Source organism: Elephas maximus, chromosome 4 (assembly GCF_024166365.1).
Source record: "Elephas maximus indicus isolate mEleMax1 chromosome 4, mEleMax1 primary haplotype, whole genome shotgun sequence".
NCBI lineage: Eukaryota > Metazoa > Chordata > Mammalia > Proboscidea > Elephantidae > Elephas > Elephas maximus.
Genome location: NC_064822.1, coordinates 28193779 through 28219915, shown reverse-complemented (window position 1 = coordinate 28219915; position 26137 = coordinate 28193779). Strand labels below are relative to the sequence as shown.

General features: G+C 35.5%; 1 protein-coding gene across 14 annotated transcripts in view; it reads left to right on the top strand.

The window, feature by feature from the left end:
- The window catches only part of ANKRD26 (ankyrin repeat domain containing 26), an 88600-nt gene that overhangs the window by 30397 nt on the left and 32066 nt on the right, over positions 1–26137 (top strand). For 6 of the 14 annotated variants that reach the window (XM_049881764.1, XM_049881762.1, XM_049881776.1 and 3 more), the window contains 11 exons: positions 1306–1399; positions 3250–3348; positions 3972–4000; positions 4096–4177; positions 6210–6452; positions 9127–9209; positions 10903–12006; positions 14478–14644; positions 19057–19224; positions 21773–21806; positions 22081–22222. In XM_049881764.1, the coding sequence (XP_049737721.1) occupies positions 1306–1399; positions 3250–3348; positions 3972–4000; positions 4096–4177; positions 6210–6452; positions 9127–9209; positions 10903–12006; positions 14478–14644; positions 19057–19224; positions 21773–21806; positions 22081–22222 (2245 nt within the window). The remainder of the gene's footprint in view (positions 1–1305; positions 1400–3249; positions 3349–3971; positions 4001–4095; positions 4178–6209; positions 6453–9126; positions 9210–10902; positions 12007–14477; positions 14645–19056; positions 19225–21772; positions 21807–22080; positions 22223–26137) is intronic. The other 8 variants (XM_049881774.1, XM_049881772.1, XM_049881773.1 and 5 more) reach the window with 6 other exon arrangements.

Genomic DNA, 26137 nt, shown 5'->3' with positions numbered 1-26137 from the left:
ACTGAATATCAGCTACGTGCCAGGCAGTGAGACACTGAATATAGAGAGGAGAGCTTATGCTGCAGTAGTAGGAACAGAAATACAAGTAAACAACAAACAATTACATGTCACTATAAGTATTCATATAAAGAAAATGGAGAATGTTAGGTTGGGGTGGGGATGGCAGTGACAGTGGGATTTAGGTAGGTAGAGAAGATCTGAGTATAACAATTAAGCTGCTAACTAAAGGATAAGAAGGAGCCGGTCATGTGAAGGTTTGGGAGAAAGAATAGTGTGGGTAGAGAGAACAGTGGATCACACCTGTCATGTCTGTCGTGTTCACCATTTTACTCTAATATTTGGAATAACCAGGAAGCAGGAAGTGGGGTAACCATCATCATAACCACTCTTCTTGTTGTTGTGTATAGAAAAGAAACTGTGCGTACTTAGTGCCTGGCACATTTCATTATGCTTAATTAATGTTCTTATTCTCCCCTTCTTGGTGGCTTAGTGGTTAAGTGTTATGGCTGCTAACCAAAAGGTTGGCAGTTCAAATCCTACATGCGCTCCTTGGAAACTCTATGGAGCAATTCTATTCTGTCCTATAGGGTTGGTATGAGTTGGAATGGACTCGACGGCAACGGGTTTGGGTTTTTTTTGGTTATTCTCCCCTTCTTATGAACACTTACTGCTCTTTTTTCAAATGTTTCTTAATTTGGAAGGAGTTGCATATAATATCTAATATTTGTTTGCTGTTATTTAAATATAACCTGAAGAAAAAAATTTCTTTATTATTTTACTCAACAATTTTTTCTATCAGTAAAAATTCCATCAAAAATTTTGTCATGAAGTGTTAGCCCTTATTTGTTACAGAAAATAGGTTCCTACAGGCCCTTGTTTACCTAAATTAAGAAGCTTCTAAGATGTTCTGTTTACATCCAATGTGACACACTATAAAGTTCTTATCATCCCAGAAATCTTATTTTAAACAATTCTGTCATCTAGAAGTATTTTAAGTGTACTTATTAAAGAATTTGTTTAAATGTTTTTTTAAATGGCCTTTTATTTTTGGTGAGAAATGCAAAATATAGTTAGCTGTTTTGAAGTCAGTTCGTTGTTGAAATAGATACATCAGTATTTTGTGTATGTGCTTAGTTTACAGGGTCAATAGCTAAATGAAGACTTGATCTAGACAGCATAGATGAGGTTCTCCATTTAAATGTTTTCAATACATGCTTCTCTTATTTTTAAGTCTAATTGTTCTTAAAATAGGAACTCTGAGAAAGTTAGTATCGTGCAGCTCATTGTTGACATTAATTTTAACAGAGTGTCTCTGAGAGTCTTCCACAGAAGTATGTTAGTCATTTATCTGGAGCTACAGATGAAAAAGGAGAAAATATATTAAATGGACAAATAGAAGGTAAAACTGTATTTTATAGAAAGTCATTCGATGGAATGTATATTTAAACATGAGTACTCATGTATTCCAATAGCCAAAAGAAGGCTTATAGTAAGGTGAAAGAAAAGCAAAACGGAGATAAGTTGTAGAAGATTAGAGAGGTGCCACTAAAGGAGCTAAATTAGTAATTTCAAAACACATTATAACCAAAGGGAAGTCAGTAAATCAGGAAGAAAAAAGGAGTAAAAGTAGAGGGAATGAGGAATGAGACAGACAGCACAGGGAGAAAATGAAGGTGAAAGAAGCCAGGGGTACATAGTGGAAGGTGGTAAAATGATTCTTCAGAAAAAGACAGAATAGGATATTAGAAATGTGGAAAGAATATAAAGTGAAACTCCAGTTTTAAAACTTATCAGAGAAGTAGAGTAATAAGTTTCTACTCTTCCTATCTTCCTCTGGAGCCCTGGTGGTTCAGTGGTTAAGAGCCCAACTGCTAACCAAAAGGTTGGCAGTTGGAGTCCATCAGCTGCTCCTTGGAAGAGGCATTAAGGGTTGAGGCACTGATCATGTGGAGCTATCTACTGTGGAAAAATACAAGCATATGTGGTCAGCTATAAAAAAAAAATATGTATAATTCCGTATTAAATCTTGCTGCTTCATAGCACAGCATCATATAGGCCAAAAGAAGAGAATTGTAAGAAGAATGCAGGGTCCAGTTTTGGAGAGAGAAAGGAAGCTAAAGCCTGATTAAAATGCCCATTAGAAATTTTATGATGTTTAATGCACTTTTAGTTTTGGGGAAGTGATTGGGAGGAATCTTGAGGCTACATTTGAAAAGGATAAGTTAAGGTAAAGGAATGTGGATGCTGATTCAGTATAGACCAGAGCTTGTCAAACATTAATGAATCACCTGGGACCTTGTTAAAAATTTAGATCCTGATCCAGTAAGTCTGAAATTCTTTATGTCTAATGAACTCCAAGGTGATGCTGATGCTGCTGGTCCCCAGACCACACTTTGGGTAGCAAGGGTGTAGATGTCCCTCTAGAGAAATCTGGAAGTAGAGTCATGGGATAATAGTTCAAGACAACAGGATCAAGGAAAGGCTTTGTTTCTGAGCATGTTTATGGGCAGAAAGGAAGGAGCAAAAGGGGTAGAAGTTATATATGAAGGATACTATTGCTAAACAAAGATGAAAGAAGTGGTAGGGATAATTCATAACAAGAATGGAAAAAAGGAGGAATCAAGACCCCAGATCTAGAGAGTACTTTAGAAGAGCAAGAATAGTGAGTGGGGGGAGGGAGGAAGGAAAGAAAGAAGTTAGCTAGATATTTTGGAGTTAATGATAAAGAAAATTCAGAGAACTCATTTTAGATGACCAGTGGGTTCTCCCTGAAACAGAAGATTAGATCACTGCTGCTGGAGAGAATAGTGCAAGTGGGAGGGCGTGCTGCAATTGGAGTAAACTGCAGCCACGCATATCTTTTCCCCATAACTGTTGGGCTTCAGAGACATGTGTTGCATTGGTGTTAATTATTCAGATGAGATTAATTTGAATATTGAAGCATTGGCTGTTTTTTCTTTGGTAAGATAGCTGATTTTTTTTAAGATAGCTTTTTCATAAAAATTCTTTTAGAAACTGGTGTGATGTACCAAGCCAAACTGGTTTTGGGAACAAAACAAATGAATTCATTCCCTGAATATCACAATGGTAATTTTCAGTAAATGTTGCACTGATTTTGAAATGTAAATGATTATTAATACCTAATAATTCTGTACTTAAATTTCTTTTTTCTTTTTTGATAATTTCAATATTTGATAATTCAATTTTTGATATTTCAATATTAAAAGTTTATTATACATTATTTCTTAGATGTGTTTTACATACCTTCTTGCATGAGTGAATCAAGAAACGTTAAGATGGCTAAACTAGAGGATACAAGAAATGTAGACATACCAGTAGCCCACATGGGTATGGAAAAATAATGAATTTTTATTAACTATTATTCTACAAGTATATATCCAAGCCGATCAATTTAGAACATTTTATTTCTTGGATGAGAAATGAATTATACATTCAACTGAACTGCCATCACAAGCATGTGCTTCCTAAATTGCAGGACAGATTGAAGAACATGATAAATACTTGTAGGATAATGGCGTAAATGATTCTGATGTATTGCACTAAAGATACGCCATTGCATTCTACCATCAGCTTCGACTTCTATCCTCTCAGGGCCATGATTTGCTCCTCTGATTGAAGTTTACTTTTTTCCCCATCAGTCAGCATGTTCACATTGGTATATGCACACTTTTTATTTTACTTACAGTCACTGGAAACATAATCTCACTTTTGAAATCTTAACTGCATGCCTTGCAATACCTATATTCCTCTTGTTTCTTCAGTATTTTTAAATGCATTCATATTTCTTTCATGTTTCTGTAGTAATCATAGAAACAAAAAAACCCGTATAAACTAAACATTTCTGAAGCCAAGCATGGAGATTCAGCTCTGTACTAATTCTGCACGATTGTGTATGGTTGGCTTTTGTCATATTTATGTGCAATTGATTATATGTCCCTTTTGCTTTTTAGATTCTCCTGAGAAATATCCCCACTTGAAGGTAATAACTTCTATATAACTTCCACGTTTTTATCTTTAGTTATTAACCACAGATGGTATGAAATATACCTTATTTGTTAATCATCTTGTTCAAAGCCCATTCAGCCTACCACTGAAATGAGAGATTCTGCTCCTGATAAAGCAGCAGGAACGAAGGATGTGCAAACACCCAAATCAGGTAAATTCTGCAATACAAACTTAACTCTGGACAAAAGTACACTAAGCTATTTGAAATGGTCACAGTAGTTTTGTTTCTAATTCATTTCATTCTTTTGCAAATTTAGCTGAAGGATTTGGCATAAATAATGCAGATATCATTGTTGTTACCCATGTTTGAAAAATGAAATATTTAGAAGCATAAGAAAAAGATTCTAAATCTGTAAGCTTTAACTGAGATGTTTCCATTTTTTGTGCCTTGTATACCCTCAAGTTCCCAGTTTGGAATGCCTATACTCCTTAGGAATTCACACAGGTTAACAATGGGACTCTCTTAAGATTTTTTCTGATGTTTTAAAATGCTTATTAGAATTCTGACCTTTACCAAAAGCAGAGCCTCATTTGCTCATGGGTCAGTTGTGTTTTAACTTTAATTATTTCATCTTAGTGTTGTTACATTGATGATCTTAAGCCAATCAGATGTTTGATTAGCAGACTGTGTGTGTGTGTGGTGTCTGGTATGTTTATTAAAATGGGAAAATCGTTAGTCATTCCTTAATATTTAGTAGATACAATCTTTTAAAACAGTGATTCTGAACCTTTCCAGCCTTAGGATTCCTTTATGCTACTAAATGTTACTGAGGATTCTGGAGAGCTTTTGTTTGAGTTATATCTATTGGCATTTACCATATTAGAAATTAAAATTGAAAAATTTTAAATGTAAGCTTATACAATCACACATTCCATTAGCTACTAGAGTATGATATTGTCACATATGATGTTTCTGGAAAACTCCATAGTTCACTTTTAAGAGAATGAGAATGAAAATGACAAATAACAGCTTAGCACTGTTATGAAAATTGTTTTGATCTCTTAGACCCACTAATGGATCTTGGGACTCCAGAGATTGTCAGATCACATTTTAGAGTCACCTTTTAAAACCTAAAGATCCCCCCTCCCCCCTCCAAAAATAAGAAAATAAAACCTAAAGGTCCCGGGGTGGCACAAATGGTTTTGGCTTTTCTACTAACTGAAAGGTTCGTGGTTCGAATCTACCCGGTGACACAGAAGAATGGCCTGATGATCTAATTCCATGAGATCACAGCCACTGAAAACCCCGGAGCACAGCTCTACTCTGACACGTGGGGTCTCCATGAGTCGGAATCAACTCAAAGGCAACTGGTTTTGTTTTCGTAAACTATATGTAGGGTTCATGAATGTAAAGAGATAAAGGTGCCCTTGGAAACGGCCTTTAAAGTTTCCGTCCTACATTTCTTGTTTTTTCTTGCTTAAATCTGACAATTTGGTTTAAAAAAAAAAAAAGGAAAAAATATTTTTGTTATATAGTAATTTCATGGCACGCTGAACTCTTTGGGTTTAGTGTTGACCTGGACTTATCCTACGTTTACATGGAAATGTTTAGGTCACTTAAGGCTATCATTTCTTATATAAATTTATGGTGTTTATCCGAGGCTTAAAACATGGATTCTGAAGATATTGGTATATGGAAGAGAGAACATCTTGTTGTAATGACAGTAGTTTTTTATTTAAAGCAGAACATTTACTAAAAGTTTTTTTTAAAAACTCATGTTTCTAGAACACACGCAACATGCTGTCATATATATTTAAGATTAAAATGGGTTAGACATAAATTTTGTTGTTAATGAGAAAATGTTTATATTCCTGAAGAATCTTAAGTATTAATAAACAAAGTTCTCATGGGATACAAAATAAATAATAAGACATTGCTGGGTAGATTAAAGTAATACTAAAAAATAAAAAAAGTAGAAAAAAATGAAAGACAATTGTTAATTAAGCTTATCTAAGTTAATGGCAAGTATGTTGTTAGTTGCCATTGAGTTGATATGACTTATGGCAACCACACGGAATTGCCATGGCAAGTGCAGGACGTATAAAATACAATAAGCCGTAAAGGAGTAGTGTTTGCAGGGGAGAGGAGGACATGGGACTGCTTCTCTGAAGAAAGACTTTGTGCAAGTTAGCCAAATTTGTATTATTATTTACTTTCTAATAAATGAACACTTCATTTTCAGATTTTTCAGATTGGGATTCTACTAATTTGACCCACAGTCTTTCCGGGAATTTGAAAGTTGATGATAAATGTCCACTTGTATCCCAATCAATGACCAAAAGTCAGTCAGCATCCACAGAATTTGGACCGATGACCTTAATAGATAAAGAAAAGATTAATATTGGAGCTGTGTTTCTGTTAGGGAATTATCCTCTCCATGACCTGTGTGAATCACAGCTATCAGAAACCAAAGAGAGCAAAGAAGGTAAATAAGTAGTATAGAGAATTCAATCATAGAGTACTTCTGCATGTCTTCACTCTAGTTCTGACTTTCAAAAATCATTTTCTGCAAAATTTACTTTCTGTTCACTCCCCTTATGCAACCTACAACCAAATAGTACTTTTAGCAAGGCATTTGCTTTCTTCTTCTAACCAAAGCAGCAAATAAATAGCGAAGAGAATTTGGAGGAGGAGTAATTGCCTTTAGGCTAGTATTTAGCATATACTTGAGAGTGAGTAACAGGATTAATTGTGGCACTTTGGTACTAGGTGGGCAAACTCGGCAGAGATCCAGAGATTGCCCACTCAAACCCAATGTGGTTTTTTTAACTTTATTTTTATAGGTCTGAATTTCTAAGTACTGGTTATAAATAGAACTGTGTTCAAATGTAACTTAAACAGCACCTCCCAAAAACAAATACTAAATTATTTGCTATCATTTTATATATTTTAGAAGTATTTTTTCCAGCTTTGGAGCCCTGGTGGTGCAGTGGTTAAGAGCTCGGCTGGTAACCAAAAGGTTGGAGGTTCGAGTCCACCAGCTGCTTCTTGGAAACCCTATGGGACAGTTCTACTTTGTCCTGTAGGGCCACTATGAATCAGAATTGACTCAATGGCAACAAGTTTCCAAGCATTAATGGGAATCATTGAGAATTTGCTGTATAGCACCTCCTTCTCAGCTGTGCCCTCGTAGTTTATCACCTTGTTTTGTTATTGTGTCTAATGAATAAAGAAGCCCTGATGGTGCAAAGGTTAAAAGTGCTCAGCTCCTAACTGAAAGGTCGGCGGTTTGAACCCACCAGCCACTCCATGGGAGAAAAATTAAAGCTTTAGAAACTCTATGGAGCAGCTCTGCTCTGTCCTACAGGGTTGCTATGAGTCGAACTTGACTTGATGGCACATAATAGCAACAACAATGAATAAATAGTTCACAAGGATTATTAATTTTAAGGAGTGCTATGACATTTAAAAATGAAATATGGAAGATCAATTTTAATTCTACTAGTACATCTAGTTTATTGATTTACTGCATCAAATGTGTTTTACCTTACGTGAATTACCTTAATTTAACTACTCATACAGTTAAGTCTATAGTAATCATGCAATTTTTTCACCTCTGTAGTTTAATCATCTTTTCTTTCCTTAACTGTAGATTAGCATAGTATTTTACTGAAGACTGTCTCCTAGAGTAGTGGCTACATGCCATAAATCCAGTGATTTACCTATACAAGTGACTTATTTACTCTTATTTCTTTGTAAACTTATTAGAAACAAAAAGCAGGACTTTAAACCCAAAACGCCAAAATGGCCTCCTTTAGCACAGGGAGATGTGAAAGAGAAGCTGCCAACTAAACACATGCAACTTATAACAGTTCATGTAGATCAGGTCTTCAGTTCTCAGACTGATACCTTTTGTAAAGTAATGAGCACAGTCTAATTCTCCAGGGACCCGGAATTTGTACATTTATTCATTTAATAAAGATTTGTTCTATGCTGGCCACTAATAACGTTATATCCTAAATGTTTTTGGAAACATCCCTTCAGTTCAGTCCTGTATCATCTTTATTTTGGATTATTGCCTTCTAATTAGACTCCCTCCATTTATTCTTATGCCCTTCAAATTTACTCTTCCCTCAGCTTTTAGAGTGATCTCTGACGTTACTGAACTCCTGGTGATGCCCTCGTCACCTACCTGTACATTTTACACATGTACATGGCCTGTTTCATGTTTCTTTCCCTGAGTTGCTGCTGCCTTGCATGCTGTCACCCTTCCCTGCCCTCTACCCGTTATAATCTGGCTAACCTCACTGTCTCAGCTCAGGTATTATCTCTAGAAAAGCCACCGCTGACACCCTTCGCCCACATTTTCCACTAGGTGGTTCCTTATTCTTTCATAAACCCTGGTGCCTTGCACTTAGCAGGAACTCAGTAAATAATTACTGAGTGAAATAAATAAAGACCGTTTTATACAAAGATGATTTAAAAGATTGTCCCCTACAATCTAGGAGTAAAAGGGACAGACATGTAAAGAAATAATTACAGTTCAGGGAGGTAAAGATACGGTAGAAAAACCTGTAAAGTATTAACGCAGCACCAAGGAAAGGAACACTTAATTTACCTGGGGAAAGATAGCCATGGCCAAGAAGACTTCACATAGCTGACTGAGTATTAAAAGGTGAACAGAAATTTGTCAGACAGAATGGTAGAGGAAAACATTTCATATAAAAAGAACAGGGTGTACACTAATGAGGTGTAAAAAGTAATGGTAATTTTGGAAGTTATAAATAATGTTGCAGTTGAGGCTTAGTGTGTTAAAAAAGTTCTATTGTGAGGTAAAGGATAGTGTACAGTGTGGCTTTGTATGTTCTTACTGTATTTTTAATTTTGTTTTTCATTGTTTTGCTTATGTTGGGCGGATGAATTTGTGAATGAATCTTTGAGATGTTTGTGTCTCTTGACCCTGGTAGCATCTAGTGTCTCCCTAAAAGATTTGTTGAGGTTTTGGTTAATTATAGTTACCTCTTAAAGAATTAAACATTCAACTTAAGCTTAAGCTTAATTTAAATTCCCATGTGGTAAAATGTTATTTTTGATCTATTTTTATAAAGATTAAGCTTTTATCTAACCATTCTAAGTATATATTTTAACTAAATATATAGATTTGTCAGCAGAAGTAGACTTAAAAATGACATCAGAGGAAGAGCAAGAAAGGCTTGATGAAAGTGAGAATAACCAGTTACAGGTATGTAAAACTTTAAATTTCTGGTTTAATATTATTTTCTATGCTATAATACCTAGCATAGTCTAAATGAAATTACCTTTTGGACTAGCCTTTTGGAGTCTATAGATCATAAAATTTAATATTTAATTTTTAAAAACATTAAAAAAGCTTAATGCTATAAAACTTAAAATATTCTAGAATCTTTAGTAGCTTATAGCTTTACTTGAAGTTTATCCTTGTAAATGAGGCAAAAATAAAAAAATTTTCTTGAATATTGTTTGATTCATCTTTTATAACCTCCTTTAATGATAAAGAATGTAAGTTCAAATATTGAATCAGATGATGAAGAAGCTGAAATTATGAACACTATAGCAGTGATGGAGTTCTGGTGTCATAGTGGTTAAGAGCTCAGCTGCTAACCAAAAGGTCAGCAGTTCGAATCCACCAGCTGATCCTTGGAAACCCTGTAGGGCAGTTCTTCTCCGTCCTATAGAGTTGCTATGAGTTGGAATCGACTCGACGGCAATGGATTTTATAGCAGTGGTAGCCACTGAGTTGGATTTGTGTAGAAGGAGTAATTGGTCGTTATCGGTGGTTCAGATTTTACAGTTTCATATTGCCAGCCACTAATGCCAAGGCTAGAGAGTTAGTCTGCCCGTGTTTTCTATGTAATTGACTTAAAACTCTACGTTCAGAAAGAGAGTGGGATCATAAAATCAACTCAACTGCCTTTTAAGAGAATCGTATCTTTCAGAATGGGACATTTCATGTTAGGGTACAAACAATGACTTTCTAACTTATTCACCACAGTGCTTTCCTTAGATTTCATTTTAGTATATGAAATCAAAACAAACCAAAAAAACCAAACCTGCTGCCATGGAGCCATTTCTGACTCATGGTGACCCTATATAGGACAGAGTAGAACTGCTTCATCGGGTTTCCAAGGAACAGCTGGTGTACTTGAACTGGTAGCCCTGGTGGTGCAGTGGTTAAGAGTTTGGCTGCTAGGCAAAAGGTTGGCAGCTCGAATTCACCACCTGCTCCTCAGAAACCCTATGGGACAGTTCTACTCTGTCTGATAGGATTGCTATGCCTGAACGGCAGTGGGTTTGGTTTTTTATATGAATTCAGTGACTACTATTTAAAAAAAATTTATCTACTCTCATTAATGGATATTAGAATGTATTGGAACTGGCCTCAAGTAGATAATCTGTATAGGTACATAACACTATCTTAGTGTATGATTTGAGCCAAAATTTACGAATTTGCTTTTCTTCCTGATTGATGTTAATTGAATGTGGGTCTTAATAATTTAAATTATACCTACCCTCTAGTTAATCTGTAAAAAAAGAAAAAACCCTTTAATGCACGTAGGGGCTCACTGTTTAAGGTCTGATGAGGTCAAACCTTTTTAAGTGAGGAAGCCTTTGCAACATTAAAAATCATCTCCAAATTCATTTTTGGTACATTTACTATATAATGAATTAAGTTTAGTCCAAACAGTGACAAAATTAGGTTTGCTGGCTCATGGTTTTTCTCATATTTTAGTTTAAGGCAAGTTATTTTTCAGTTCTTAATTACAAATTGGAAACCCTGGTGGTGTAGTGGTTAAGTCAGCGGTTTTAGAGTAGCTAAACATAGATTAAAAAGTTTTTAACAGTTAAATTTTAATTATCTTCTTTAATTTTTCTTTGTCCATACTTGATTACTTAAGGATAGAGTTATTTTAAAAACATGCACCCCGGCAGAAAAGACATCTGAAAATCAAATCAAGCAGATTAATCTTCCACTTCCACTTTTGCATCTGCCAAAAATGCCTCCAGAACCAGAAATGAGTAAAGAGTGTGATAGAGAGGACGTGCCTGTGTATTCAGGACTTCCCTGTGTGCAAAAGTATGAGGAAATGTGGATCAGACAAGGCAAAGTAGAGTTGAAAAATAATTTAAAACTCATCACAAATGAGTTAAAGCAGAAGTTTGGTGAAATTTGTGCAAAATACAAAATTACTGCTTGTCCCGAGGAAGAGCCACCACACGACAACTCTAAAGAAGGAGCAAACTTAAAGGAAATACCCTCTCATCTGACAGATAATATACTTGATTATGAGGAAAAAGATGCGTTTGGAGTGTCTGTCTCTGTAGTATTCCAAGCATTTCCTGAACAAAGAGAACCTAGTCTTGAAAATGCCTTTTCATCTCATTTACACTCTGGGTCCCAAGAGCATGCTTGCCAGTCATCTTCTAAGCTTTATTTAAATAATAATAAATTAGACTTTGAAAATGATAATAAACCAGACACTGAACAGGTTTTTAACAAAAACAAGGAGAGTCTCTGTAATGATGCAGAAAGTGAAGTAGTTACAGTTGAAGTGAAAGAAGACCAAGAGTTTGACATGCAAATGACAAAAAATATGAACCAAAATGCTACTAAATGGAAATTAGACGTCAAACATATGCCTCAGCACAGTGACCCAGAAAGCCTTTTTGATTTGTGGCTTACTCGCTCCAATGAAATGAAGCATATGATTCAAATAAAAAGCCACAATCTTTCTGCTGTCACAAACACTCACGAGAAAACAAAACCAATACAAGACTTGCTCCAGAAGCCATTTTATGGTAATTGCAGTGCTAATAAGTATAAAAACATGGAACCTGAATTAGAAAATGTGAGTTCTACTGCACCATGTAGTGACAAAACATCAAAAGTATATCTAAGTGAAGAATTACAGCAAGATATGCAAAGGTTTAAGAATGATATAGGCATGTTACAAGTAGAATTCCTGGCTCTGGAAAAAGAGAAAGTTCAACTTCAAAAAGAGGTAGACATTCATTTGCTGCTACCCTTTGTTTTCTCTCTTTATCAATTATCTATCTGATCCATTCTGATTTTCCACTTATGAAGAGAGTTGTATAGAAAGCGGTGTTGGCTAAATATGTAATTGTGATAGATTATTTCTGCCACCTAAATAAAAGGGGTTCAGTAAAACATTCTCATAATTTGTTTCTTAATCAAACTAAGTCTGTCAGTCTTCCAAGTGGCGTATGAACAGGCAAACTAATTTAGCCATATACCATATGGCTTTCTGAACCAGAATAAGCATAAAGGAAATTGATAAAAAATGTAGAAACTTCTGGGTTTTTTTCCTATTGGCTTAAAGAAAATTGCATTTTCTTAAAAATAAAATGTGAAGCAAGCAATAACTGAGAGAAGGGATGTGTAAAAATGTATCTAAGCTTGAGAAGTAACATACATTCCCAGGTAAACTGTTATTTAGTGTTTGTTCAAGTTAATCTCCTTTACCCTAACCCTTGAAACTTAGGATTCCAAAATGATCACACTGACAAATTTTTGACAATGAACATGTATCCTTCCACATATATTTTTAATCGCCATTCTCAAATGTTTCTATTGAGTCACACCTTTACGTTATGTTGTTGAATAAAGTATGGTAAATTTTTGACATGTTTAATTTTATAGGTAACATAAACACTCAGCAAAAAGTTCAGTACGTAGCTCCAAAGTAGAAAGCTGAGCTCTAAGGCGCATTGACTTTTTTTTTTTTTATTAACTTTTATTGAGCTTCAAGTGAACGTTTACAATTCAAGTCAGTCTGTCACATATAAGTTTACATACATCTTACTCCGTACTCCCACTTGCTCTCCCCCTAATGAGTCAGCCCTTCCAGTCTCTCCTTTGGTGACAATTTTGCCAGCTTCCCACTCTCTCTATCCTCCCACCCCCCCTCCAGACAGGAGATGCCAACACAGTCTCAAGTGTCCACCTGATACAATTAGCTCACTCTTCATCAGTATCTCTCTCCCACCCACTGTCCAGTCCCTTTCATGTCTGATGAATTGTCTTCGGGGATGGTTCCCGTCCTGTGGCAACAGAAGGTTTGGGGACCATGGCCGCCGGGATTCCTCTAGTCTCAGTCAGACCATTAAGTATGGTCTTTTTATGAGAATTTGGGGTCTGCATCCCACTGATCTCCTGCTCCCTCTGGGGTTCTCTGTTGTGCTCCCTGTCAGGGCAGTCATCGATTGTGGCCGGGCACCAACTAGTTCTTCTGGTCTCAGGATGATGTAGGTCTCTGGTTCATGGGGCCTTTTCTGTCTCTTGGGCTCTTAGTTGTCGTGTGACCTTGGTGTTCTTCATTTTCCTTTGTTCCAGGTGGGTTGAGACCAATTGATTCATCTTAGATGGCCGCTTGTTAGCATTTAAGACCCCAGATGCCACATTTCAAAGTGGGATGCAGAATGTTTTCATAATAGAATTATTTTGCCAATTGGCTTAGAAGTCCCCTTAAGTCATGGTCCCCAAACCCCTGGCGCATTGACGTTTAAAGCTAGAAGAAAACTTAGAACCATTCTCTTTTAAAATAAAAGGAAGATGAGGCTCCCATTAAGGCATTAAATTACTTTGCCAAAGTCATACTTTAAATTAATCAGATTCATTAATTTGATGAATTTATCAGATAATTTATCTGACTGATTTATCTAAGTCAGCATTATAGAATTGTATCCTCTGTTTTGGTGCCATAAAATGGTAGATAATGGCACTTTAGGCACATTGGACGGATCATTGAAGCTTTCTGGGTATTACTCCCATTATTAGTAGATAGTGGAAGTAGATTATTACTTTTACACCCCCAGCTACAAAGTTTTATGGTTATTGAATGTGAAACTTGGGAACCATTACTCATTTTCCAGAATTCTTCACTAACAATTCCATAGTTTCACACTCTGCTCCTCGTGGTAAACTTTGGTTCGTATGTTTCAGTGAGCATGTTCACTTTTTTAATATTCCCAGGATCCAAATGAAAAAAAGAATTGTGAAAAGGCTTTGAGGGGAAAGAATAGCTTAGTGCAGAAGGGGAAAGCTTCATTTCTGTAACTGAAACTCATGTCACACCTTCTGGATCAAGCTTCTTAATGTTTAAGTGGTAAAGGCAGAAGCGGACAAAGTTTCTGTCTTTGTCTTTTTCATTTTTTTATCTCTGCCAGGCAGATGGGGGTGAAAACGTTAGGTGATAAAGATTGTATCTGAATAAAAGCACAAAATTAAGAAAGTTCTTTTTGAAATTTTGGGAAATTCTGCTTTTTCAATTCAAACTAAAATGAAGAATTTACAGAAATTTCAATGGCCTGTAATGATAAAGTAAGCGCAAAAATATTTTTATTGACTAAAATCATGACAGTTAAACTAAGGATAACATTAATGAAAACATAAAAGTTCTTTTTATTGAATAGAGTAATGACAATTATCCTCAGTATCAAATTTTCATTAAAGGTTGAAGAAGAAAGGAAGAAGTTCAGAAGTAATGAATTGGAAGTCTCAGAAAACTTGGATGATACGGCTGCTGCTGCTAATGGTGCCGATGGATTAATTCAACAAGAGAAGAGTGGAGAGACTGGTCATCAGCAATTTTCTGTTAAGGAGAATGAAGATTCTGATAGGTAAGCCTGTGGAAATATTTAACAGTAAATACTGGTATTTTCCTATAAAACATTCTAATTTGGGTTAATATTTATGATAAATAAATTTCTACGTTTACTGGAGATGCTCAGCCTTGTTAGGGTTCTGCTTGACTGGAGATGTTCAGGAAAATGTAAAATAACATAACAGTGAAATGTTTTTTGCAATCATTTTATTAAAGTAATAAGTGATTAATAACCTCACATTGGCAAATGTGAGGAAAAAAACATTCTCTTATACTGTTGGTATATTGGTAAGTCTTTTTTGGCAGATAACGTAGTAGTAAATAAAAAATTTAAGTGTGACATTTCTTTAGGCCAACAGCTTTACTCCTGGGACTAGATCCTACAGAAAAATATGCACTCGTATAAACATGTATGTGTATAAACACACATAAGCATATATGTTAGGGCTATTTATTGTATATACAATATATAAGGAGCCGTGGCAGTACAGCCATTAAGCACGCAGCTGCTAACTGAAAGGCTGGCAGTTCAAACCTACCAGCTGCTCCTTGGAAGCTCTATGGGGCAATTCTTCTCTGTCCTATAGGGCTGCTATGAGTCAGAATTGACTCAGTGGCAACAGATTTTTAATTATGTTCACAGTGTCATGTAACCCATATTTGCTTCTAAAACTTTTTCGTCACCCAAAAGAAAAAACTCTGTTCCCATTCTGCACTAACTCTCCCCTGGTAACCACTAATCTATTTTCTATTATTAGGCCTTTGCCTATTCTAAGTAATTCATAAAGTGGGATCATACAGTGTTTATCCTTTTGTGTCTAGTGCATTTCACTCGGCATATCTTCAAGGCCCATTTCATAGTGTGTGTTAGAACCTCATTCCTTCTAATCACTGAATACATTTCATTGTATGGATATAACACATGTTGTTTATTCATTTTTCTGTTGCTGGACTTGTAGGTTGTTTCCACCTTTTGGCTATTGTGAATAATGCTGCAGTGAACATTGATGTACAAGTATCTGTCTCTGCTTTCTGGGGAATTGTGGAATAATTCTGTTTATTTCTGAGGAACCACCAAACAGTTTGCTGCAGCGACTGCACTGTTTTACCTTCCACTAGCAATTCACAGTTTCCAGGTTTTCCACATCCTCGTCAACACTTGTTATTTTCCATTTTTCTGATAATAGCCTAGTAGGTGTGAAGTAGTATCTCATTGTGGTTTTGAAATGCATTTCTCTGATAATGACTTTGAGCATCTTTTTATGTGCTTATTGGCCATTTGTATATCTTGAGAAATGTCTGTACAAGTGCTTTGCCCATTTTTTGACCAGGCTATTTTTGTGTTACTGAGTTGTAGGAGTTCTTTATATCTTCTGGATATTAAACACTTATAAATGGTTTACAGATATTTTTACTATATAATTTGTCTTGTTACTTTCTTGATAATCTCCTTTTTATTTTGATGAAGCCAGGTGTATCTATTTTTCCTTTTGCTCGTGGTTCTGAAGTCATGGCTAAGAATCCATTGCAGAATACAAGGCTCTGAAGCTTTACCCCAATGTTTTTTTCTAGGAGTTTTATGATTTTAGTTGTTACATTTAGGTCATTAACCATTTTTAGTTAATTTTCATATATGGTGTGAAGTAGGGGTCCAGCTTCATTCTTCTCTGCATGTGGAAATCCAGTTGTCCCAGCGCCATTGTTGAAAAGACTATTCTTTGATCATAATATGTATTTGGCACCCTTGTCGAAAATTAATTGGCCATGGACATGTGGGTTTATTTCTGGACGCTGTATTCTATTTGCCGTGTATCTGGCTTTATACTGGTACTACACTATTTTGGACACTGTAGTTTTATAGTGGAGTCTCTGGATGAAAGGTTGGAGGCACCTTGGAAGAAAGACTTGGCAATCTATTTCCAAAAAATCAGCCATTAAAAACCCTGTGAAGCACATTTGTACTCTGAAACACATGGAGTGAATCCTACTTGTTTCTTCTTTTTCAAGATTATTTTTGACTATTTGGGACTCCTTGAAATTCCCTTTAAGTTTATGGATCAGCTTTTCCATTTCTGCAAAACAGGCTGTTGGAATTTTGATAGCAATTGCGCTGATTGCTTTGAGTAATACTGTTGCCTTTACAATATTAAGTCTAACAATATATGAACACAGGGTATCCTTTTCATTTATTTTGGTTTCCTTTAATTTCTTTCAGCAATGTTTTATAGTTTTCAGTGTACAAGCATTTTACCTCCTTGGTTAAATTTGTACCTAGATATTTTATTGTTTTAGATGCTATCGTAAATGGAATTGTTTTCTTAATTTTGTTTTCATACTATTCATTGTTGGTGTATAGAAACATAGATGATTTTTGCATGTTGCGAATTTGCAGCTTTGCTGAATTCATTTATTAGCACTGGTAGCTTTCTTGTGGAATCTTTGAGCTATTCTGTACATAGGATCATATCATCTGCAAATGGAAATAGTTTTACTTCTGTTTTGATTTGGGTGTTTTTTTAGTTTCGTTTTCTTGCGTCATTGCTTTGGTTAGGATTTTCAGTACAATGTTGAATAGCAGTGGTGAAATTGGAAAGCGGTTGTCTTAGGGGGAAAACTTTTAGTCATTCACCATTGAGTGTGATGTTCGCTGTGGCTATTCTTTTACTGGTGTTTATGATAATTTTAATTATGGTAAAATGCATCAGAGGAATAGCAAACTTTGTATTTTATTAAGAAAAATAAAATACAATGGTAGTAAATTATCTTAGGACTTGCCATAATTTTTGCCAAAGGATAACTACCCCTCAGTATCTGAAATAAACAAGGTTAAATTCATCGATTAGGAGCAGAGAACAGTGCTAGTCAGGAACAGTCTCTTCTAACAGAGTGGACTGCTGATCTTATGTGTGGTTTTGGGAAGAGTGGAGTTCAAGGATTGGCAGATTTTCAGAGGCATAAGTAGGTTGACATCCTAGGTAACTGCACGGTTATTCGTGGTTACTCGAATGAGATTGATGTTGATTCCTGGGGACTCCAGGTCATGTTTGTTGGAGTGAGTTTGTCCCTGATTGTCTGTCTTTGAGAATCAAAGGGCTGACATTGATTGGTTGGTGAGGCCAGTGGTTGTTGATTGATAGAAGAGATTTAAAACTGGTCCTGGTGGCTACTTGTTACCATGGCTACAGAACAGTCAGTCTTCCTAAATGGAGATGAATTTTTAACTCTCATAACCAGATGTTTTCTGATTAAGATTCTTCAACTGGTTAAGATTCTTCTGAAGAACCATCAGCTATGTTCAAAATGAAAACTATTTCTAAGTCTATACTTGTGAACTTATTTTTGAAATTTGGATGAAGAGGAATTGTTTAATAATTTCTTTCAGAAGATCCCTTCCTGTTTTAGATGCTTAAACTAGTAGAATTGTCTACATAACTTGTTTTTTTATGATTGTTGGATTTTTTTTTGTTTTGCCTTTCCTTTTTTGGTATTATGGGCTTATGTTCAACTCCTAAAATTATTATCTCCCGTGAGAATTTTCAGTTTTCTTTTTAAATTTATGTAGGTATATGATAATATTCTTATGCATGCATTTACCCAGTAAAAAAGTGATTACAATTTTCTGTTGGTGAATCCAGCATTTTATATTAGGTTTAGATTCTAAGATAAAAGTTCAGAAAAGTTACTGAATCATTTTGTTTTCAAACAAAATCATTACTGATCAGGTGTTGCTATTTTAATCTATGTGTTATGACATATTGTTATTTTTAAACTAAGGCATTTTTTCTCCCAAGGTATTCCCTGATTCCTTCTTTCATATTGTATGTGGCTCATCCTATTTTAAAAATGTCATTTAGATTAAGCATTATCATATTTAAAAATCAAAACCAAAAATACAGCACAAATCTAATTATTACCCCTCTATCTGAATCCATTGCTTATAGACAGTGAGCTCCCGACTCTTAGTGTAGCAATCAGAATTTTTCAAGATTTCTTTCCTGACTTATCTCTCACTGCTTGCTTCCAAGTGTTTTACACTTTTCCTTTCAAGTTTTTGGAAATCTTGTACACACCCTGTCCCTAATGTTTGTGTTTATATTCTAATCTCTCAGTTGAATGGTTTTCTCAAACTGTTTTGCTTGGTGAGCTCCTCTGTTACATTTTACCTCTTCTGTAAAGCCTTCATTGTGCTCAAATATAAGCTCTAATATAGCCTCTCTTACCACATTGTATCATTATTGTATATTTACCTGTCTTTTGGAGCAGGGAATGTGTATTTGTTTGTATATAGTTTGTACTTCATAACGGTTTTTTTGCGTTAATGAATGAATCGAGGTGGGGAAGAGTGGGAATTTTACAAAAAAGATGTTTTGTTATTCTTTGTTAGTAGAGTTATTAGAAAACATTGGCTTTTTTATGGATTTTTCAAAGTAGTGGTCCTGCCTTGCTTATGAAGGAGGTAAAGAAATACGAAAGTAGAAACTGGAGCTCAAAAGAATCTGTGACTGCACCAGCGTTGCAGAAGGCTGCTTTGCTAACTGGAGTTTTACACGTGAATGATGACAGCAGTTTGAGCGAAGTAGACCAGGATGAAGGAAGGTAAACTGTTTAAGTTCTTTATTTCCCTGTGAAGGAATGTTAGTGGGATTACTTCTCTGGAAATAAAACAGGAGAATGTAGTGTCCAGGCCTAAGGCAAGAAAATAATGATGCTGCTGAAAGGCTGATTAAGAGGAGGACAAGTGACTTTGACAAGAAGCATGTTCAATAAATGGTGGATATGGAAGCCAGCTGCAGCGGGTAATTGTCGGCATTTTTGCTAAGAAAGGCAATAGAGAATTGGGATAATTGAAGAAGGCGGCAGGATTTAAAAGTTTTCTTTCCTTTTTAAGATGGGAGATTTTAGAATATGTTTGTGTGTTGATGAAAGTGATCCAGTAGAGGAGGACATGTTTGTTAAATTTAATTTTGTTTGCATTTCTAACTATTAGAAAGCTTGCTGATTGTATTGCATTATCTTTTAAGGATGTGTAGTAACAGTCCTTACTATTTCTGTTCATGTACAGTTGAGTTTTTTAATTTTTTTAATGCTTATAGTCTTTTTTAACACTTCCCCATTTTTTTTTGTTTTGTTTTGTTTTCATTTTATGTATATGGTTTTTTGGTAAGAGATTCATTCAGAGTGCTTCAGAGTGGGATATTCTCATATAATTGCATATGCACATGATGGCTTAAAATTATACTGTCATACATAGATTTTTTAAAATTATGTAATATTAAACATAAAACCACTTAGGCCATAGTGAATAGGATTTTTTCATTCCTTGATGATTCTTAGATATTGCAGTGCTTTGACAGTTTCATGAATGACTATGATTTTGTCAGGTACTCTAAAATATCAGGTTATATCAACATAATAATTATAACTATTAAGATTATAAATTCTTGTAACTATTTAGATTCTGGGGGCGAGGGGAAGATTTTATTGTATGTACAATAGAAAAATAAACTATTGACAATCTATTATAAATTAATACTTTTGGATTATAACATTCCAAAGTACAAAAACCAAGATTTTGACACATATTGTGTGCTCAGTAAATATTTGTTGAATGCACAAATAAATAAATGAATGAATGAATGTCTGTTAATGAGTTTCTTTTGAAAAAAGAAAGGATTATAGAAAATAGTTTTTCAGTTTTCCCTAATTATGAAGTCTTTTTATTAAAAAAATATTTGAAAGATTCAGAAATTATTATCTGCAAGTATAACCAGAAATGGAATGATAATATGGTTTCATTTGCTATCCTGTAACTTAAAAATAAATATTACTGTAACAGCATATTGTGAAATGCATACTTTGGAGCTAGAATTCCCGGATTTTAATTCTGGCTTTTGCTATCCTGTTACTTAAAAATAAATATTACCGTAACAGCATATTGTGAAATGCATACTTTGGAGCTAGAATTCCTGGATTTTAATTCTGGCTTTTCTGCTGACCAGTCATATGGCCTTGGGCAAGTTATTTAGCCTCTCTTTTGTAAAATATCTAATATATTACCTGCCTCATAGAATTGTTGGGAGGAATGAATGAGTTAAGACATGTAAAGTGCTTAGAATATAGTAAGTCCTCAAAAAGCTAACTAATGTCATCGTTATTAAGTAAAGATTTCCCTCATGTAACGACTTACGTTATAATTTCCAAATATTTAGTGCCAGTAAAAGCTTGTGTTTGTTGAAAAAACAAGAAAACAACCTGATATATTTCTTCCTATAAAATAATGCAAGTTACATTATGTTTTTCCTTTTGCTTTGACTGTCAGAAAGCTTGATCTAAATTTAATACAGTCATGGGTCACTTAACATCCACAATGCATTCTGTGAAATAGGAAGTTATATGATTTGGACTTTGTATACACCTGCTAACCAAAGGGTCGGCGGTTTGAATCTGCCAGGAGCTTCTTGGAAACTCTATGGGGCAATTCTACTCTGTCCTACAGAGTCGCTATGAGTCGAAATCGACTCGACGGCACTGGGTTTGGTTTTGGTTTTATACACCATATTTTATATACAGGCAGCCCTGGGTTACGAATGAGTTCTGTCCCTAAGTCTTTCTTTAAGTCAGATTTTTAGGCAACTCAGAACAGTTAGGCATGGTTTGTGTCTAACGTCAGTTGGTCAAATGGTTGTCTTAGTGTATAATGTACCTTTATATGCATAAAAAACAGTAAAGAGACACAAATACACTAAAACATCTTTAACATAATAATAATATTTTGATGCTAGTCGCAAAGTAGCGGCCGTTTGTTATTACGAATCCTTGTATGTACCTCGAATTTTTAATATAATAGAGTTTACAGGGGTTGGGAGCACAGACATGTATGGGTAGATGTTGTCTGAATGGATGGTATATACCACATGACTGTACTTCATGATATTAATATATTTTCTTTGTCCTTTAATACTGCTCTATTTATAGACTAATTTCTGTTGTAGAAAATGATTGTATTTTAAATTACCTGTAAACTTTCTTATGAATAGGAGAAATAAACTGTAAATGCAGAAATTTTATATAAAAAATAAGTTTTAGATATTCTTTGTGTTTTACATATTAAACGTTTGCCTAGAAGTAATTGTTTGTTTTATAGGCCTACAAAGAAAACATCTGATGAAAAAAGCAAGGTACCGTAAAAAAGAAATTATTAAAAATATTCTGTAGTTAAAAAAATACATTTATAAAAGGAAAAGTGAAAAAATAGAAATCTTTTGTTATAAGACATGTAATTTGAGAAAGTGATGTAGAGCCAGTAACCATTGATAAAGATATCTTTTGACAAAAAATATTTTAAAAAGTAAAAGAAGCTTGATTTTCCTTGTATAAAGAGATGGACATTTATTATGTCTGTAAAGTTAGTATATGTTATATTTTGGGGACTTAGTATTATTTATTTTATAGATTGAAAAGCAAATTAATTCTGCGGATGACCTTGATGACTTATCTCAGTCATCTGAAACAGCTTCAGAGGATTGTGCGTTGCCTAACTCTAATTATAAGAATTCTATGTTGCTGATTGAACAACTTGGAATGGATTGTAAAGGTAGGACCGCTGTATAGATATAAAGCCTTTTATGTCTGCTATAGTAACGTAGGAACACCTGGCTTAGTACTGCACCATAGAGCGGTGATGTGTTACAGTGCTGTTCATCTCAGAAATATGTTTTATATTAAAATGGAATGAGAGCTATTCTCCGCTAAAGAGCTGTAATAATTTCCACTGTATTTTTTTCAGTGTGAATGGCATTCCCAGTCCTTTTGTTGACTTTGCTTTTCTTCTTTGCCTGATATACTGCAACAACCTCAGAACGGTTTTCCCCATCTCCCCAAATCATGGTCTTTGCTGCAATCATGATTATTACATATTTTTTTAAATTCATATCTGAATTTTTTCCTTAAAAACCCAGCAGTCACTTTTGCTGTAAGGTTAAAGACCACAATCCTCTACTTTTATCATTTCATATCCTTTTTTCTGTCTCTGTCCTAGCCACTTCCTTAGATGTTTGTTCCTGCAATAGAGCTTTTTGTTTTCAACAGCGTTGTTGTTGTTGTTGTGTAAGGTGCTGTGGAGTCAGTTCCGACTCACAGTGACCCTATGCACAACAGAATGAAGCACTGCCTGGCCTTGTGCCATCCTCAGAGTCATTGTTACATTTGAGCCCATCGTTGCAGCCACTGTGTCAATTCATCTCATGGAGGGCCTCCCTCTTCTTCACTGACCCTCTGCTTTACCAAGCGTGATGTCCTTTTCCAGGGACTGGTCCCTCCTGATAACATGCCCAAAGTACGTGAGACGAAGTCTCGCCATACTTGCTTCTAAGGAGCATTCTGGCTGAACTTCTTCCAAGACAGATTTGTTCATTCTTCTGGCACTCCATGGTATATTCAGTATTCTTTGCCAACACCATAATTCAAATGCATCAATTCTTCTTCAGTCCTCCTTACTCATTGTCCATCTTTCGCATGCATGTGAGGCAGTTGAAATTACCATGGCTTGGATCAGGTGCACCTTAGTCCTCAAAGTGATATCTTTGCTTTATAACACTTTAAAGAGGTCTTTTTGCAGGAGATTTGTCCACTGCAGTGCATCATTTGATTTCTTGACTGCTGCTTCCATGGGCATTGATAGTGGATCCAAATAAAATGAGGTCCTTGACAACTTCAGTCTTGTTTCCGTTTATCATAGTGTTGCTTATTGGTCCAGTTGTGAGGATTTTTTAACACCTTTAGTGAGGTATAGTTGACATGATGAACTGCGTGTTTCTGACAAGAAATCTCAATCATCCTTATCTTTATTCCTCAGTATGTAAAATGACCTTTTCTGTCTGCTTTTAAGATTTTTTTTTTATTGCTGGTTTAGCAATTTGATTGTGATGTACCTTGCTATTTTCTTCAGTTTTTTTTTGTGTTTGGGTTTGTTGAGCTTCCTGGATCTATATGATGATAGTTTTCATTAAGTTCAGGAAGTTTTTGCCCATACTTTTTTCAGATTTTTTTCTGTCTCCCTCCCCACCTCATTGAGAACTTGTATATTAAAAAAATTAGCCACTTCAAGTTCTCCCACAGTTCAGCGATATCTCAAATTTAGTAATGTTTTCTTTTGTAAAGTCTAACCTGTTTTTATTCCCATCCAGTGTATTTTTCATCTCTGACATTGTAATTTGCATCTCTACTAGCTTGCCTTTGGTCTTTTAAAAATACGTTTTATGCCTCTACTTAACTTTTTGTACAGATGGAAGGTAGTTATAATAACTTTCAATAGCCTTCTCTGCTAGTTCTAACATCTGTGATAGTTCTGGGTCAGTTTCAACTGATTGATTATTCTCCTCCTTATGGGTTGGGTTTTTTCCCCTTTTCTTTTCTTCTGCCCGTTGGCATGCCTGATAATCTTTGATTGGGTGCCAGCCCTTGTGGATTTTGCCTTGTTAGGTGCTGGATATTTTTGTATTCCTATAAATAAGCTTTGCTTTAGGATACAGTTACTCATAAACAGTTGGGTTTATGAGTAAACCCATAAACAGTTGGGTTTAGGTTTCGCTTTTGTGGTTTGGTGGGTGGATCCAGGCAGTGCTCAGCCTAAGGCTAATTATTCCCCACTAATTTTACTGAGGCAAGATCTTTCTGAGTATCTACTTAATGCACTATGAGGTATGAGAGGTTTTCTAGTCTGGCTGGTGGAATAGACACTATTTCTGGCCCTTTATGAACACCAGAAACCATTTTCTCTCATTTTTAAAAATATTTTTGTTTTCCAACCTCGGATAGTTTCTTCATGCTCATGCACTGTCCATTATTCTACTTAATACCCAAGAAGGCCCCTCTAGGGTTTTCTTTCTCTAGTGGTTTCTCGTCTCCAGTGTTCTGACCTATGATCTCTGTCTGCCCTGGTTTCTACAGATGCTCAGCTTCATAACCTCAAACCCAGGGAGTCTATTGGACTCCACTGCAGTTCCTTCTTCCTGTGTCGTGGCCTGGAAACACTCTCAAGGCAGTGAGCTGGGCATTTGTAAGGCTTACTTTGTTTCCTATCTTTCAGGGATCATTGTCCTTCATTGCCTGAAGTTCATTGTCTTGAAAATCATTGTTTAATATATTTTGAAGAGAAAACATTCAAGCCTCGAGTTAAAATACTGAAGGATTCTACAGGGAAAATATTAAGCAATGTAGGAAGCATCAAAAGAAGATGAATGGAATGCACAGAGTTACTATACCAAACAGAATTGATTGATGTTCAGCCATTTTAAGAGGTAGCCTATCTTCCCTCAGGGACTGATGGTACTGAAGGAAGAGGTCCAAGGGGCACTGAAGGCATTTGCAAAAAACAAGGCCCCAGGAATTCACGGAATACCAATTGAGATGTTTCAACAAACGAATGCAGCGCTGTAAGTGCTCAGTTGTATATGTCAAGAAATTTGGAAGACAGTTATCTGGCCAACTGACTGGAAGAGATCCACATTTATGCCTATTCCCAAGAAAGGTGATCCAATACAATGCAGAAATTATCAAACAATATCAGTAATATCCCATGCAAGCAAAATTTTGCTGAAAATCGTTCAGAAGCAACTGCAGCAATACATTGACAGGGAACTTTTAGAAATTCATGCCGGATTCAGAAGAGGATATGGAACAAGGGATGTCTTTGCTGATGTCAGATGGATCCTGGTTGAAAGCAGAGAATACCAGAAAGATGTTTACCTGTGTTTTATTGACTATGCAAAGGCATTTGACTGTGTGGATCATAACAAATTACAGATGACATTGCAAAGAATGGGATTTGCAGAACACTTAATTGTGTTCATGAGGAACCTGTACACAGACGAAAAGGCAGTCATTCAAACAGAACAAGGGGTGGTTACTGCGTGGTCTAAAGTCAGGAAAGGCACACATTGGGGTTGTATCTTTTCACCATGCTTATTCAGTCTGTAGCAGATTATCTGAGAAGCTGAATTATATGAAGAAGACTGAGGCATCAGGATTAGAGGAAGACTCACTGTTACTAATGCAGATGACACAACCTTGCTTACTGAAAGTAAAGATGACTTGAAGCAGTCAGTGATGAAAATCAAAGACCACAGCCTTCGGTATGGATTACACCTCAACATAAGGAAGACAAAAATCCTCATAACTGGACCAATAAGCAACATAATGATAAACAAAGAAAAGATTGAAGTTGTCAAGGTTTTCATTTTACTTGGATCCACAGTCAACACTCATGGAAGCAGCAGTCAAGAAATCAAAAGTCGCATTGCATTGGGAGAATCTGCTACAAAAAACCTCTTTAAAGTGTTAAAATACAAAGATGTCACCTTGAAGACTGAGGTGTCCCTCACCCAAGCCATGGTGTTTTCAGTTGCCTCATGTGCATGTGAAAGCTGACAATGAATAAGGAGGACCAAAGAATTGATGCCTTTGAATTGTGGTATTAGTGAAGAATATTGAATATACCCTGGACTGCCAA